Source organism: Capsicum annuum, chromosome 3 (genome assembly GCF_002878395.1).
Source record: "Capsicum annuum cultivar UCD-10X-F1 chromosome 3, UCD10Xv1.1, whole genome shotgun sequence".
In the NCBI taxonomy this organism is placed as follows: Eukaryota; Viridiplantae; Streptophyta; class Magnoliopsida; order Solanales; family Solanaceae; genus Capsicum; species Capsicum annuum.
In genome coordinates, this window is record NC_061113.1 from 26,546,706 (window position 1) to 26,561,252 (window position 14,547).

The 14,547-nt window shown below is 31.5% G+C and overlaps 1 protein-coding gene across 1 annotated transcript; it reads right to left on the reverse strand.

Moving 5' to 3' along the window:
* Positions 1-725: 725 nt before the first annotated feature.
* LOC107864088 (two-component response regulator-like APRR5) lies at positions 726-4,269 on the reverse strand. Its single transcript, XM_047409216.1, has 10 exons — positions 4,263-4,269; positions 3,438-3,566; positions 3,015-3,071; positions 2,904-2,916; positions 2,689-2,772; positions 2,428-2,594; positions 2,118-2,273; positions 1,798-1,962; positions 1,488-1,676; positions 726-836 (listed from the first exon to the last, which is right to left on the reverse strand). The coding sequence occupies exons 5-8, from the start codon at positions 2,723-2,725 to the stop codon at positions 1,933-1,935; spliced, it is 390 nt and encodes a 129-aa protein (XP_047265172.1). The 5' UTR covers positions 2,726-2,772; positions 2,904-2,916; positions 3,015-3,071; positions 3,438-3,566; positions 4,263-4,269; the 3' UTR covers positions 726-836; positions 1,488-1,676; positions 1,798-1,932.
* Positions 4,270-14,547: the final 10,278 nt, after the last annotated feature.

Here is a 14,547-nt window from a genome sequence, read left to right on the forward strand (position 1 = left end):
CTCCATCCGTACATATAACCTGATAAGATACAACACCATTACACCCAGTAAAATCTCACAAAGTGGGGTACGAGACAGCCTTATAAGATAAACAAAATAAAAACATTCAAAGAAAACATAAATAAATGGATGACCAGAATATTTTGAAAATGAGTTTGATCAAGTCTGCTACTTCTGGGTTTGCTATCTGAACAAGTTTGTTGTATATGTTGAGAAGATGCAGTAAAGTTTCCTCAATGATGTGCATTATTCTTAAGGAAAATAAATTGAATAAACCAAGGGAGAAGTTGCTTTAATTACATTTATCCAAAAGCAATTTTGCGTGCAGAGAAAGGGGAAAAGAAAACAAGATTTGGATATACAACAGCAACAACATACCCAGTGTGACCACAAGTGGGATCTAGGGTGGTTAAGATGTATGCAGACCTTATCCCCACCAAAAGTTGTTTCTAATAGATCTTTGGCTCATTATGTCAAGGATATGTATAGAAAATCACCAAGAATTTATCTTTATACAATAAATATTTATATATATATATTTCTACTATAGAGAGAGAGGCATTCAAACACTGATTGTGATGTCAATAGAGAACTGCTTAATTAATTAAACATATAAGAACAAAAGAAAGTGCAACTGTATGTGAAAACAGTAGAACAAAACATTACTAAAAGCATTAAAATCAGTGTAAGAACTATACCAACACAATGAGAAGCATTTGATTTTCGCAAAATAGCAGCAAGCCCAAGATCTCCAATTTTCTTCTCCAACACGTTTTCAAGAAAACTCACTTTTGCTCCGGTCAGATTCCAGGGTTCTTATTTGCTTTGGTTTTTTCCTGTATTGATAAATGTTTCACATTCATAAAGTAAGAAAACTCAAAAACATTTCCCTCACTACTAACAAGTTATCAAACCTTATGCAGTTATCAAGTCAGTAATCCTCTGCCTTTAAATATGCAATTTCCCCTAGTCATTACATAGGAAAGCAAGGTTCCGTAAAAGAACAAGCTAACTGGATCAGACAACCTATTCATAATATTACACTCTATTTCACAGTAGAACTTCGTCAAGGTTTTCTTTGCTCGCAGAGGGTAACGACTTCTACTACTATCAGCTTTTTTTAGCACAGAGCGGAGGAATTGTAAAATTTTAGTTATTTATAGCAAATATAGGGTCATAGCTTCTATCATACCTTCTCACTTTACCTATTTCAACATCTCTCACAGCTCTATGACCAGTTCATCATTACAAGGATTCAAGTAGGCATGTACACAAATCATACAATCATTCAGCAACTCAAGATTAGTTTATGCTACAATTCCTTGTAGCTGACTCATCTGCATACACTCAAAGCATTGCATGCCTCCCAGGTATATCAAAACCCCAGTACAGCTCAAGCAATAAAACTATTTGATAAAGACAATAAGACAATGAGATATTGTGGTGTTGACCTAGAAAAAAGAAAAGAAAAATAGATGAGGTCTTACTGTCGGAACCCGAACATTTAAAATTACATTTGAGGTAGTTATTAAATGCTCCGATCAAGTCAATGACATGTTTAGTTGGAGGATCAGGATTTTCATCAGAAGTTTGACCAATTGTACAATCATAACCCCAGTTATCATCAGAATTTATATCTTCTCCCCTGACCATTGCATTTGCATCTTTTATGGGAGCTGAACCAATTTGTATGATAGAAAAAAAATGTTAGAACATCAGAACAGGTACACGTACTCCTAAATGATTCAATAGAACAGGCCAGCATTCTAAATCATAAGATGGTCAGAAAAATTTTACCTCTAGCATCATTCTCGGACAATCTCAATCTATTACTTGATTCGTAAAGTAGTCTTCTCCAACTCTGCAGCATTTGGAAGAGATACATTCCTATTTGGTTGAGTAGATTTCGGTAAGTCTTCTACATTATCTTTTTCATTCTCCAACTCTGGCTTTGTGCATGAGCTTTACACAAAATAAAATGGTTATAAATCTCACTTGCTATAAACTTTAAAGCTTTTCTCAAACAGATTGTCATCCATTGGAAACTAAACTAACATTTTGACACAAATAAAGCATTTTTGTACAGAAAGAATTTCATGAAAGTAAATATATATTACCTGAGCATCACTTCTTTTCTCAATGCCTTCCTGGTTTCTCTGAACGCAAGCCTTATAATCACTGGAATGGTTGCTACAAGCATTGTTTTCAGTTGTTGCCTCAACCATTGGTTGTGCAACACTTTTATCAAGAGGCCCCTGGGAACTTCCACTTGCCTGAAAGGTAAAAATAGTTAAGTTATTATGTAGATGACAAGCGAAGAGTTCAAATATGATGTTTAAGAAAAGAAACACGAATAGTTAGTTATTATGTAGACGACAGGCGAAAAGTTCAGATATGATGTACACGACAAGTTAGGATCATGCTTACAGATCGTCTCCTCCAAACGTGCTGCCCCAAGTTTTTTAATTCATTCTTCATAACAGGCTTGACAAGAAAGTCTGCTGCACCTTTAAGCATGCATCTATAAACTATACTAACTGAGCCTTTCAGCATGCATCTATAAACTGTACTAACTGAGTCATTTGAGGACATCACTGTAAAAAAAATTTAAAAAATTCTGTCATGAGAAAATTTGATATGCTGACCAACTTCTTCTGCAATGATAGCTGGATAAAGGAAGTATCATACTTAGTACAGGAATATTCTTGCAAATGTCGTGCTCCATAATCAAGGTAAGAAGAGTATATCCATAGATTGGTGGTAGGTCAACTTCTGTCAGGATAAGGTCGACGTTGTGAGGTCTGCCTTTTAACAACACCCATGCTCTATGCACAGGTGAAGGATTCGGGTGAAATACTCTTTGACAATGTGGCTAAGAACGAGCTGCTTATAGGTTGTTATACCTTGGTGCCATAACTGAAAAAACCAGTTCCTACCTCAAATGGCGATCAAAAGAAAAAAAACTTTCTCAGAATATGAGTTCTATTCCCTTCAAATAAGAAAAACCATCACACCTGAAGCTTGCTTCGTGGTAGAGGACCTCCATTGCCAACAGGTGGATTCCATCTAAGCTACATGCAAGCCTTGGTAAATACATAAGTCATGAAAGGACTTTAAAATCACATGATTAAGAACTTTCTATACTATGTGGTGAAAAAGAAGCATATTATGTTGCTCAAGAAATGTAACTGAGACCTGCACATTACACAACCAAGGCGCTAAAAAGCACGAAGAATATAGAAATGTTGAATGGGCGCGTTTCAGATCTTTTGAAAGTTTATACATATATATAATTTTTTTAAAAAGAAAGGAAATAAGAGATGGCATGTAATAACAGAGCATCTACTGTAGAACCAGAGGTCTATAATATAAAGAAGTGCTTAATGATATCAAGAAATGAAAGAAGTAATTAACAATTAAAATGCAGAACAAAGTACCTTCTTTCCATCAGTCCTCTCAATATCTGCTACCCTGTTTGTTATTTTCTTTACTTCTCCATCAATCCAAGCTACATCAGGGTCCTCAACCCATACATGAGACCCTACTATTATATTAACTGCAGTGTCCTGGAAGCATGAAAAATAAAAAACAAAAGTTAAGAAGAGCAGGTATGAACAGAATTTATCACATTAAAAAGCTTATCTCACAAAGATCACACAAACTCTTATATCATGCAATGTAACTTAACAACTGCTCTAACACCAAAGGGAGTCAAACTCACAAGTAAATCAAACAAAGAGATGTATCGATGTAGACACAAATTTTTCAACATACTTAAATTGTAGTTAGCTAACCGCTCTCAGATTGGGGAAAGAAAGGAAAATTCCCTCACAGAATGTACTTGAGTCTAATATATTGAACTTTTCACATACATTCACCTGACAGATACAATTGGTTCACCAAGACATTTTCCAAACTCAAAACTAAGTGAACTTATACTCGTTGTATAACTGCCCCAAGTAAAATGATATAGAGGCTGATAAGAATATAAGAGGTTTAATCCATGCACTATGGAAAAGCATAAGGTTTTGTTCAATAAATGCAGAGGGAATCTTCTTTAGTTGGCGGATAAGATATGAGGCTTGTGAATTTCTTATCATGATGCGAATAAACGCTTGGCGAGAGTTCATACTCAGGAAAAAAAAAAAGAATATGGATATGGTCTGATTATGGTTATCAGAAAAATATGCACAGGTGAAGGATTAGGGTGAAATACTCTTTGACAATGTGCCTAAGAATGAGCTGCTTGTAGGTTGTTGTACCTTGGTGCTATAACTGATAAAACCAGTTCCTAATGCAAATGGCGATCAAAAGGAAAAAAAACTTTCTCAGAATATGAGTTATTTTCCCTTCGAATAAGAAAAACCATCACAACTGAAGCTTGTATCGTGGTAGAGGACCAGAATCGCCAACAGGTGGATTCCATCTAAGCTACCTGCAAGCTTTAGTTAATACATAAGTCGAGAAAGGACTTTTAAATCACATTAACAATAACTTTCTATACTTTGCTTTTCTTCCTTTTTTTCTTTTCTTCTAACAAAAATTATATCACCAGCAGTGATCCAAACTTTATTGTGAAAGTTTCAGACAGAGAAGCACAAAGAACAAGTATGCATAAAAACAACAGAGAAATCAAAAAGGGGAAGAAAGAGAGAAGCTTAAATATTAAAGATCTAAGAAACTAAAAGCGGTCAAAAAACTTAAAGCCGTGAAAGTGAATGGACAAGCAAAACAACATCTATACAAACAAAAAATATTGTATACGTATATAGACACGAATCAGTCATGGTGGCTAAATAGGGGTAGGGGTGAGGGAGTTTCAGGTAGGGTTTAAGATTATTTTTTGTAGGGTTTTTTTATGAATTAAAAATAGAGATTTGAGAAGTAGGCATCTTACGAGGAAATAAAAGAACGTGAGAAGGAGAAGGTAAAGTTAATTTATGAATTAGAAATAGAGATTTGAGAAGTAGGCATCTTACGAGGAAATAAAAGAACATGAGAAGGAGAAGGTAAAATTATGTATATAAATTATAAAAAGAGAAATTATAAATATGAAACATTTGTAATTAGTTTGAGAATTTGAGATATTATGTAATAAAAGAAAATAAAGTTAGTGATTTTTTATTATTTATCCAAATTATTAATTGGTTCGATCTTAATCAAATCTCCTCTTTTTCTTATACATATTTGTTAGACACTAACAACTTTTATTCAACTTAGTTGAATCCCAAGGAGTTGTTATATTTTCCTCAAGTAAATAGTTTATTGTCAAATTATTGAAGCTGATTTTCACTTGAATTTGTCCCTATGAAAAAATTTAGTCACTGTCGTCTTCAATTTCTTATTTTTCAAATTCTTGGATTGAATTTGCTAACTTTAATAGTTAAAATGAATGGTTTTCTTGTTATTTTTTTTCAAAATACTTTTAACTTCTCTTTTAAGGTAAATTTTTAACAATGCATTTTCTTTGAAATTAGTCAAATAAAGTTAGCTTTTGCAAACAGCTTGGACAACCGCGTGTTAGCTAACATTTAAATATCTTAAAAATTTTCGTGAAGTGTTAATATGATGATCGAAACAAAACACTCAATCTAACTCTTCATAATTGTGCATGAATTTTCTTGAAGGCTTGGTGAATCTGTCCTGAATAATAATAAAATAGAAATACATTGAAATTAAAGTATACCCCCTCCATTTTTATTTATAAGCTCTTTTTGGGTCGTGTTTATATTCCTAAATAAGTGCTCCTTTAATTTTTCAAAAATATTTTGATTAAAATCTTTCTACTCTACCCTTGTTCAAATTACCAAGATCATTAACTAATATTGAAAGATAAAGGAGTACTTATTTAATTAGAAATTTATTAATAAAATTATTTTTAATTTTTTAAAATTTAAGAGGTGTCCAATCCAAAAGGAGCATATAAAAAGGAATAGGGAAGTACTAAATGTGAGAAGATACATTATTTAAATAGATTTAAGAAAAATATTGAAATAAGTAAATTGAAAGAAAGAGAATTTAAATAATTTACACTTCGAACTTGAATATCATAAATTCAAGTTCACCTAGTTTGTCTCGTCAATATTTAATTGCGTGATTTCCAAATCTTCTTTTTCTCAAACTAATCGATGTTTTCTTTGTCAAACACGCTCAAACCTACCTCTCACTTTCAGTTTTTTCTTCTTTTCTTATTTCATTAATGATTTTGTTTTTTTTTTCATAATTTGGATCTGTCACATGAGGTTTTGGATGTGAGCCCCAAAGAAGAATTCATGCATTGGAAATTTTTTAGTTAGAGTGACAGGATTATACAATTTTTTATAGATATAAAAAAAAATAGTAATCAATTAGTACAACTAACAGATATTCATAAAGAGATCTCGTCTGATTTGATTTTTTTTAAATATCATAAGAGACATTATTGTGGTATATCGATTTTGGTATACCACAATAATTACTCCATATATTTATTTTGTGTGGAGACAAAGTCTAAAAGATAAAGGGTATAAGTTAAGAAGGACCAAAAAATTGAGGAATATTAGAAATGCAAGTTAAATTCAATGAAAGCTATAGGAAAAAGGCGTGGAAGTGCGACAGGACACACAGGCTCCCTTACAAGGAACATGCACTTTCAAATATCGATAGTGATGTAACTTGTCGTGTTGGTGCATAGTAAATGAAGTGAAGGCTTGCCTCTTGAGTCTTGTGTGATAAGAAGATAGTACTGAAACTTAAAATTAAGTTTTATAGAGTGGTGATTAGATCGATGTTGTATGGGACAAAGTGCTGGCCAGTCAAAAACTCTCATATTCAAAAGATGCATGTCGTAGAAATAAGAATATTGAGATGGATGTATGGTTATACTAGGTGTGATAGAATCAAGAATGAGGCCATTCGAGATAAGATACGAGTGACCTTTATAGTGGACAAGATGAGGAATACGAGATTGAGATGGTTTAGACATCTGATGAGGCGAGGATCAGACACCCCAATGAGGAGGTGCGAGAGGTTGAATGTAATGGGTACAAAGAGGGGCAGAGGTAGGTCGAAGAAGTATTGGAGAGATGTGATTAGATATGACATGACACATATTTAGATAACTGAGGACATGAACTTAGATATGGAGATGTAGAGGACGCGCATTAGAGTAGAAGGGTTGTTGGGTAGGAGTATTGTCGTGCACTACTCAATGTATAGTAGTGTAGGATCGTTCAGCTGTAGATATCTGTCTTTGTTATTGTTTATTGTATTTCATTAATGTATTATTTTGTGATTGAATATTATTTTTATAATAGATTCTGAATTGTTTTGCGTTGCCATATTATCTTCAATGTGATCCTCTTCTTTGTACCTGGATTTGCTAAATTTGAGTCGAGAATCTCTCAAAAATAACCTCTCTACTTTTCTAAGGTAGTGGTAAGATCTGCGTAGATTTTACCCTCCTCAGACCTCACATGTAAGATTTTATTGGGTATATTAATGTTGTTGTTATCAAATAGTGATTACAAATGAAATTATATTGTGAAAGTACAAAAAAATTATTATATAATAATTTGGAAGTGTATACATGAGAAATATATCAATATCAAATTTATCTGAATTCAATATTTTTCGTGAAGCACAAATTTATGAAATTTTAAAACTTACAATAAATGTTAGTTAAATATGAATCCGTAATTTTTGAAATATACTGAGTCCTAAACCGATAAATTTTGGATCCACCTCTCTAAGTGGATAAGTGCATAATAAGTATGTGGAAAATAAAGATCTACGAGACCTATGCTCAGTACTTAGAGGATGGCCTAGTATAAGGCAAAATACTGAGTTTCACACCAGTTTGTTTTTAAATTTTTAAAAATCAATAATACTTGATTTTGTTTTAATGCTAAAAAAATAACAATTGACAAAAAAAGAAAAAAAATATTTATGTATGATTAAAATTCAAATAATCACCCACAAGGGCATGATTAAGTGTTGGGATGTGGATTTTTCATGTGGGAGACCAGGAAGCAAATTCAATCTCCATTTGTCACTCTGTTGTGAGCTCATCGTGTGGAGCTTGCTTGATGCGGTTTATATCTCATGTGTGATTTGCGGGCTATTACATAGTAAACGGATTACCACAAAGTACTCACCACAGAATGCTCCTCTCGAAGAATAGAGACTGTGATAGAAGTTGTGAGTTTCCCTGAGGGTTCCAAAAAACAAATTGAAAAATCAAGCAAAATTGAACTAAAATTCATAATGATCAAATTAATAAATGTATATTATATTTGATTTGTTTTAATATTAATAACTAAAAATCAATTAAATTATTAATTTTAACCATAGACTCAAATCAAACCGCAAACACGCCTAATGACATGTTTGAATCGATTCATGCGACACTACACAGTAAATTTCCTAGATGGTCACCCATGTTTGGAAAATTGCCTACAAATATCACTTTTGTTTCATTTAGGACAAGAATATCATCCAACTCTTTCTATTTTTCTTAAAATATACTTAACACCTCCAAAACTTTCTCTCTCCTACTTGAAATGTCATGTCATTAAAATTTCTTTCTTTTTTAGTTAAATAGATGTATTTAACTTATTTAACTAAAGTTTTAGCCTAATTCTTTCTTTAAAAAAAATTACACATGATATATTAATCATTGAAGATTAATTTAATTACACAGAAACGTGAATTATTTTATTTGATATGTACTTTTCAAAAAAAATTTTATTTACTTATTTATTTCAACACTTAATAATATTTAAAACTCAAGTACTTATAAAAAATGATACTCATTTAATTTTTTGTTGTTATTTATTTTATATATTAAAGATTCTTAAAATGTAAAAAGAAATAAAAACAACGGATTTATATTTTAGAAATTAAATTTTTTATTTATATGAGAATAAAAGAATAAAATCCACTTTTTTGAGTTATACAAAAGAATTTTGGGATTAATATAATCCAAAGATATTATATTACCTACAAATATAGAGTAATAGAGAATAAAAAAATATAATTTATTATTTAAAAACATTGATGGCAAATCTACGGTATTTTTTGTTACCAAAAAAAATTCAATAAGAAAATTTTAATATGTAGTATTACCTGAAAAATTTAATTTAGACATAGATTACTTGCAAATTATTATGCAAGAAAATTTTTGATAAATATATAGTGAAAAGAAGATTTTTTTCCTTGCAAATTTTTTACAAGTAATTGTTCATAAATAAAACAAGTAAATCCGTAAGATAAGACATAAAATTTAGAAAAGAAATTATAATTTTTAATTTAGTTTCTTTACTGTTTTTTGTGATCATTATATTTATATTTTATTTTATTATACAATTAAATGCTACTGTATACCCATGCTTCATTCTAAATCTATCAAAAGTAAAGAATAATTGATTGAGTAATATTGTAAAAATTTATTTGTAATAGTACTGAAGAAGGTATCATTTTGTTAATATTTCTTAAAAAAAGTTTATTTGTTTCAAGACTACGTAATTTTTCTTTCCTTCAAAAAAGGGGATATTATTCTTTTATTCTCATGTATATGACAAATTTAATGTCTAAAATATGAAATCCATCGTTTTATTTCTTTTACATTTTAAGAATTTTTAGTATATAAAATAAACGACAGAAAAAATTATTGTACCAATTTGTATAAGTACTTGTATTTTAAAACTATTATTACGTGTGAAATAAATAATTAAATAAAAAAAATTTGAGTAGTACATATCAAATAAAATAACCCAAGCTTTTGGTGTAATTAAATTAATCTTCAATAATTAATATATCATGTGTAATTTTTTAAAAAAAAAAAAGTTTAGGATAAACCTTTAGTTAAATAAGTTTGATAAGTTATACATTATAAAAAAAAAAAATAATGACATGACATTCTAAGTAGGAGAGAGAAAGATTTTGAGGTGTTAAGTATAGTTTAAGAAAAATAAGAAAAGTTGAATGATATTCTTTTTTTAAATAAAACAAAAATAATATTTGTAGTCAATTTTCCAAACATGGATGATCATTCAGGGAATTTACTCGACACTACACTAACACTATTTAAACAAGCTTAAATCATCATCATCCCTTTAAAGTTATTTGAAAATTTAACTTAGAGACCTGAAAAAAAGGGTAATACCTATTGAACACTTCAATTATTGAAAGCAGGTACCTATTAAACACAGGCTCTCCTCCACAGGCTCTCCTAAGAGGAACACTTTTAAATATCGATAGTGATGTGACTTATCGTGTAACACTTCAACTATTCAAAACATGTACTATTAAACACTTTTTGCTGACATGTCCAATAATAAAAAACCCAAATTTTAGATATAAAAAAAATCATTGGCATTGTCTTCCTCAACTCCATCGACCCTAACTGTTGTGCAAAATTTTCACCGGCCAAATACCCTCTTCATCGTCCTGCCACACCCCTTTTCTCCTATTGGCCTTATTATTTCTCCCTATCAGTATTCATCACCACCAATGCCATTATTATTTTCGTTGTTATCCTCACCGGGAAAACACCAATTAACAAATGACAAAATAGAAAAATCAAAAAAAGTTCACTGACAAAGATTTTAGGCTATAAAAGAGAAATTCATAAAAATAAAAAAATCAAATTAGGTCAAAAAAAATTTAGGCAAAACTTTATTTTTTTTCTACTAGATTAATATGAATCTGAAATTATTTGCTTCAAAATTGTTAAAGAATTCATCTAAAAATTCACAACACAAAGAAGAAGAAAAAAATATATCAAAAGAATCTTTGTTTATTACTTCCTGTAGGTTGAATTAATCATTGATGTGTGAGGAAGAAGGTAAGGTTAAGGAAAATGACAATTACGGTGCTAATGGGGTACGAATAAAAGGGAGGATAGGTTAGGTGGATGATGTGTTTTTCAATTTAGAAAATAGAATATAAATATATATTAGAAATACTTTTTAAATTAGGTGATAATTTAAAATATTTTTCGTTTCTTTGTCTTCCTATAATTTATTTTTAATATTTTTTTTTAATTCAATGCCAAATATCATCATTTAGGTAGTCATTTTACTACATCGTCGCGTATGTGTTGCACACATTTTATGTTTTTAGCTGATAGATAAAAAAAGGCCAAAGTTATCGACAGACTCTCAAACTTGTTTCGAAAATTCACTTAGACCCCTCAACTAAGACTTGTACCTATCAGACCCTTAAACCCCCCAAATTTTGATCCAATTGGACACTTTTTTTCCTATTCTCATCAGCTTCCATGCGCGTGTTTCCAAACGCCGCTAATGTGAAAAGTTGTTCTACTTAAAACTCTCCACGTGTATAAACTAAATCTACATATACTTGTAACATTTTAAATGGACAAAAAATCATTTGGACGGTACTTTCTCTCTCCTCGTTAACTCTCTCTCTTCGATAACCCTAAATTAATCCTAATTTAACCAAAATTCTACTCAACTCGAAGGACAAATTTGGGGATTTTCCTCAGATCTTCCTCGTGTAAGTGTTATTATGATTTATATTTGTTAAATTTTGTTGAATTTTAGCATATTTTAGTTTTTAGAGTTTTGAAATTTCACTGTTACAACTGTGATTTTGAGAATATTCCTTCTCTTTCTTAACATGCATTAAAGGTTGTAGATTTTAGCTTATTGGTGTGTACTTTGGGTATATTCTATTAAATAACTTTGAATTTTTACCCTTTGTTGTAGGTGACGTAACAAATGGAGATAATTTTCACAAAATTTCACTATGGGGGATCCTTTTTCAATACGGGTGTCCCTACATATGTTGCAAGTTGTGTGCCAAAGCTAAGGTACATTGACAAGGACCATTTTTCCATACTGGAATTGCTATTTTATACTAAAGAATTAGGGTAAACTGTTGGGGGTTTTATCATCAAGATGCAGTAACTAAACAATTTAACTTGGTTAAAAGTGAGAGACATCTCATTGAACTAGTTAAAGACTTAAAACATGAGGACTCTATTGATTTTTATGTCTATTATATTTTAGATAAACCAATGCTTGATCCTGATGGTCCCACTAATTTTTTACCTATACCTGATATTATTGAGTGTGCAGACCTAGAAAAAGAAAGTGTTGGTGTTGATGATAGTGCTAACATAGAGAGGAAATCTACTGGAGTAAATGAAGGGGGGAGGCTGATCTAGAAGATTTTAACCTAGAAGATGTTGAGATACAGAATGTTAACTTAGGTAAAGAGAGGGAGGACCGTGTAGAAGATGTTGGTGTAGAAGGATGTGATAAGGCTGATGTAGAAGATATCCATGTAGAAGATGTTAACCTAGAAGATCTTGGTGTAGAAGGAGGTGATGAGGCTAATGTACAAGATATTATGTAGAAGATGTTAATAGGCTAGCAAGTGAGTTATTAGATTACTTGAGTAGTGATTCAGATCTTGGAGATATTCCTTCAGAAGATGACTCAGATGTTGATGAGGAGTTGAGGTCTTTTAGATAAGAAAGAAGGAAAAACAAAGCTAACAACAAAGCTAACAATAAAGAAAGAAACCAAAAAGTAAGAAAAAAGGTTGTTGAAACTGGAGAAATACCAGTGAGAGTTATTGGTTGTATAGATAAAGGCTTTGGGGATATTGGTAAAAATAAGGCTACCAAATATTCTGAAAAGTTGGGTGGAGATGAGAAATATCTTGATAGTTCTGATTGTTGGAGTAAAGACAATGAAGAGATAGAAGTAGATGTTGTTAGAGGAGTAGATCTACCTAGAAGAAGGAAAAGCAAGAAAACTAGGTATGATGAAAATTGTGAGGTTTTTGTGTTTGAGCTTGGAATGATATTTTAGGGTGCAAAACAGTCTAGAAAAGCTATTGCAGATTATGTTGTAGAGTAGAGAAGACAGTTGAAGTTAAAACCTAATGAAAACATAGAATAAGGGTGAAGTGCATTGCAACTAATTACAATCGGTTGCTATTTGCTTCTACTGATAGGGATTCAGGTGATTTTATTGCTAAGAACTATAACCCTATTCACAAGTGTATACCCCTAAACAAGAGCAAGATGTGTGATTTAAAGCTGGTTGCTAGAAAGTTCAAGGACTTTCTCAGCCAAACATTAGGATTTAGTCAGGATTTGGTAAGAGAATTGTTGGGTCTTTATGTAGGTAAAACTATTTGTTATAGGGCTAAACAGATTGTTAAGAGGGAGAATATGAGAGATTGGAAGCCGGAATTTGTCAGATTATGTGACTATGCAGATATGATCAAGACAACAAATCCTGGAAGTTCTTGTTGGATAAAAATTGATAAAGAAGATGAACCAGGGAAGAACCTCTTTGTTTATTTTTATGTGTGCTTTCATGCCTTCAAGCAAGGATGGTTAGATGGGTGTAGGAAAATTATTGATTTTGATGGATGCATTCTCAAAGGAGCTTGTAAGGGTGAGTGGTTGGTTTTTGTGGGGAAAAAGGCAACAATCAAATGTATCCTATTGCATGGGCAGTTGTGGATACTAAAACAAAACATAGCTGGGACTGGTTCATAAGGTATCTGATTATTGATCTAAATCTAGAAATTGGTGAAGGCTTGACTGTAATGTCAGACCAACAAAAGGTACCACTACTTAATTATTTTTCTCATTACTTGACTTTATTTTCTAATAATATTCCTATTTTAATAATACTTAATACTTATTACAAGGTTTTGTTCTTGTTTTGATGGATCTGTTACCAAATGCTGAGAGAAGAATGTGTGCTAGACATATTTGGAGCAATTGACATGTGCACTGGAGAGGAGAGATAAGGAAACAATTTTGAAGATGTGCAAAAGCAAGTTTTGAAGTAAAGTTTAGAGAGGAGATGCAAGTAATGTCAAGGCGGGGTAAGAAAGAAATAATTGAGGACATGTTGGTTAATTCTCATTCTTCTTGGTGTATGACATATTTCAAAACACATTCCAAATGTGATATTGTAAAAAATAATATGTGTGGGACTTTCAATTCTTGGATCTTAACTGCTAGACATAAGTCCATCATCATAATGTTAAAGGATATCAGACATAAAGGGAGGAATAGACATGTAGATATGATCAAATTTGTAGAAACATAAATTTCAGACATTACACCTATGGCAAGAACTATTTTAGAAGCTAACAAGGAATATTCAAATAAGTGTAGAGTACTATGGAATGCAGTTAATGGTTTTGAAATTGGGGATGGGGGTTACACTTTTGTTGTTCACTTGGACAAGAAGTATTGTGATTGTAGGTTATGGATGTTAAGAGGTATTCCTTGTCCTCATGTCATTTATGCTTATTATTACTTGAATGAAGATCCTAATCAGCATGTAAATCACTGGTATATGAAAGAAACCTTTCTTAAGTTGTCACACCCCAAAATCCCATCGGGCCGGACTGGCACCCAAAGCCGAAAAGGCCCGGGAGAACCCGTTCAAATACCTGTACTTTCAATTATATGTCACCAAAAATTTGGACAGCACTTCGTTGCATATAGATGGGTCTAATTACCTGTATCAGCACAACACGCACAAATATATATATATATATATATAT

Bases quoted from the DNA above. Each gene is read 5' to 3' on its own strand.
- LOC107864088 (XM_047409216.1), bottom strand. From the start codon at position 2,725: ATGGAGCACGACATTTGCAAGAATATTCCTGTACTAA. The intron at 2,274-2,427 runs GTAAGCATGATC...TTTACCTTTCAG, and splicing joins ACGTTTGGAGGAGACGATCT to GCAAGTGGAAGTTCCCAGGG. The intron at 1,963-2,117 runs GTAATATATATT...TTTTGTGTAAAG, and splicing joins AGAAAAGAAGTGATGCTCAG to CTCATGCACAAAGCCAGAGT.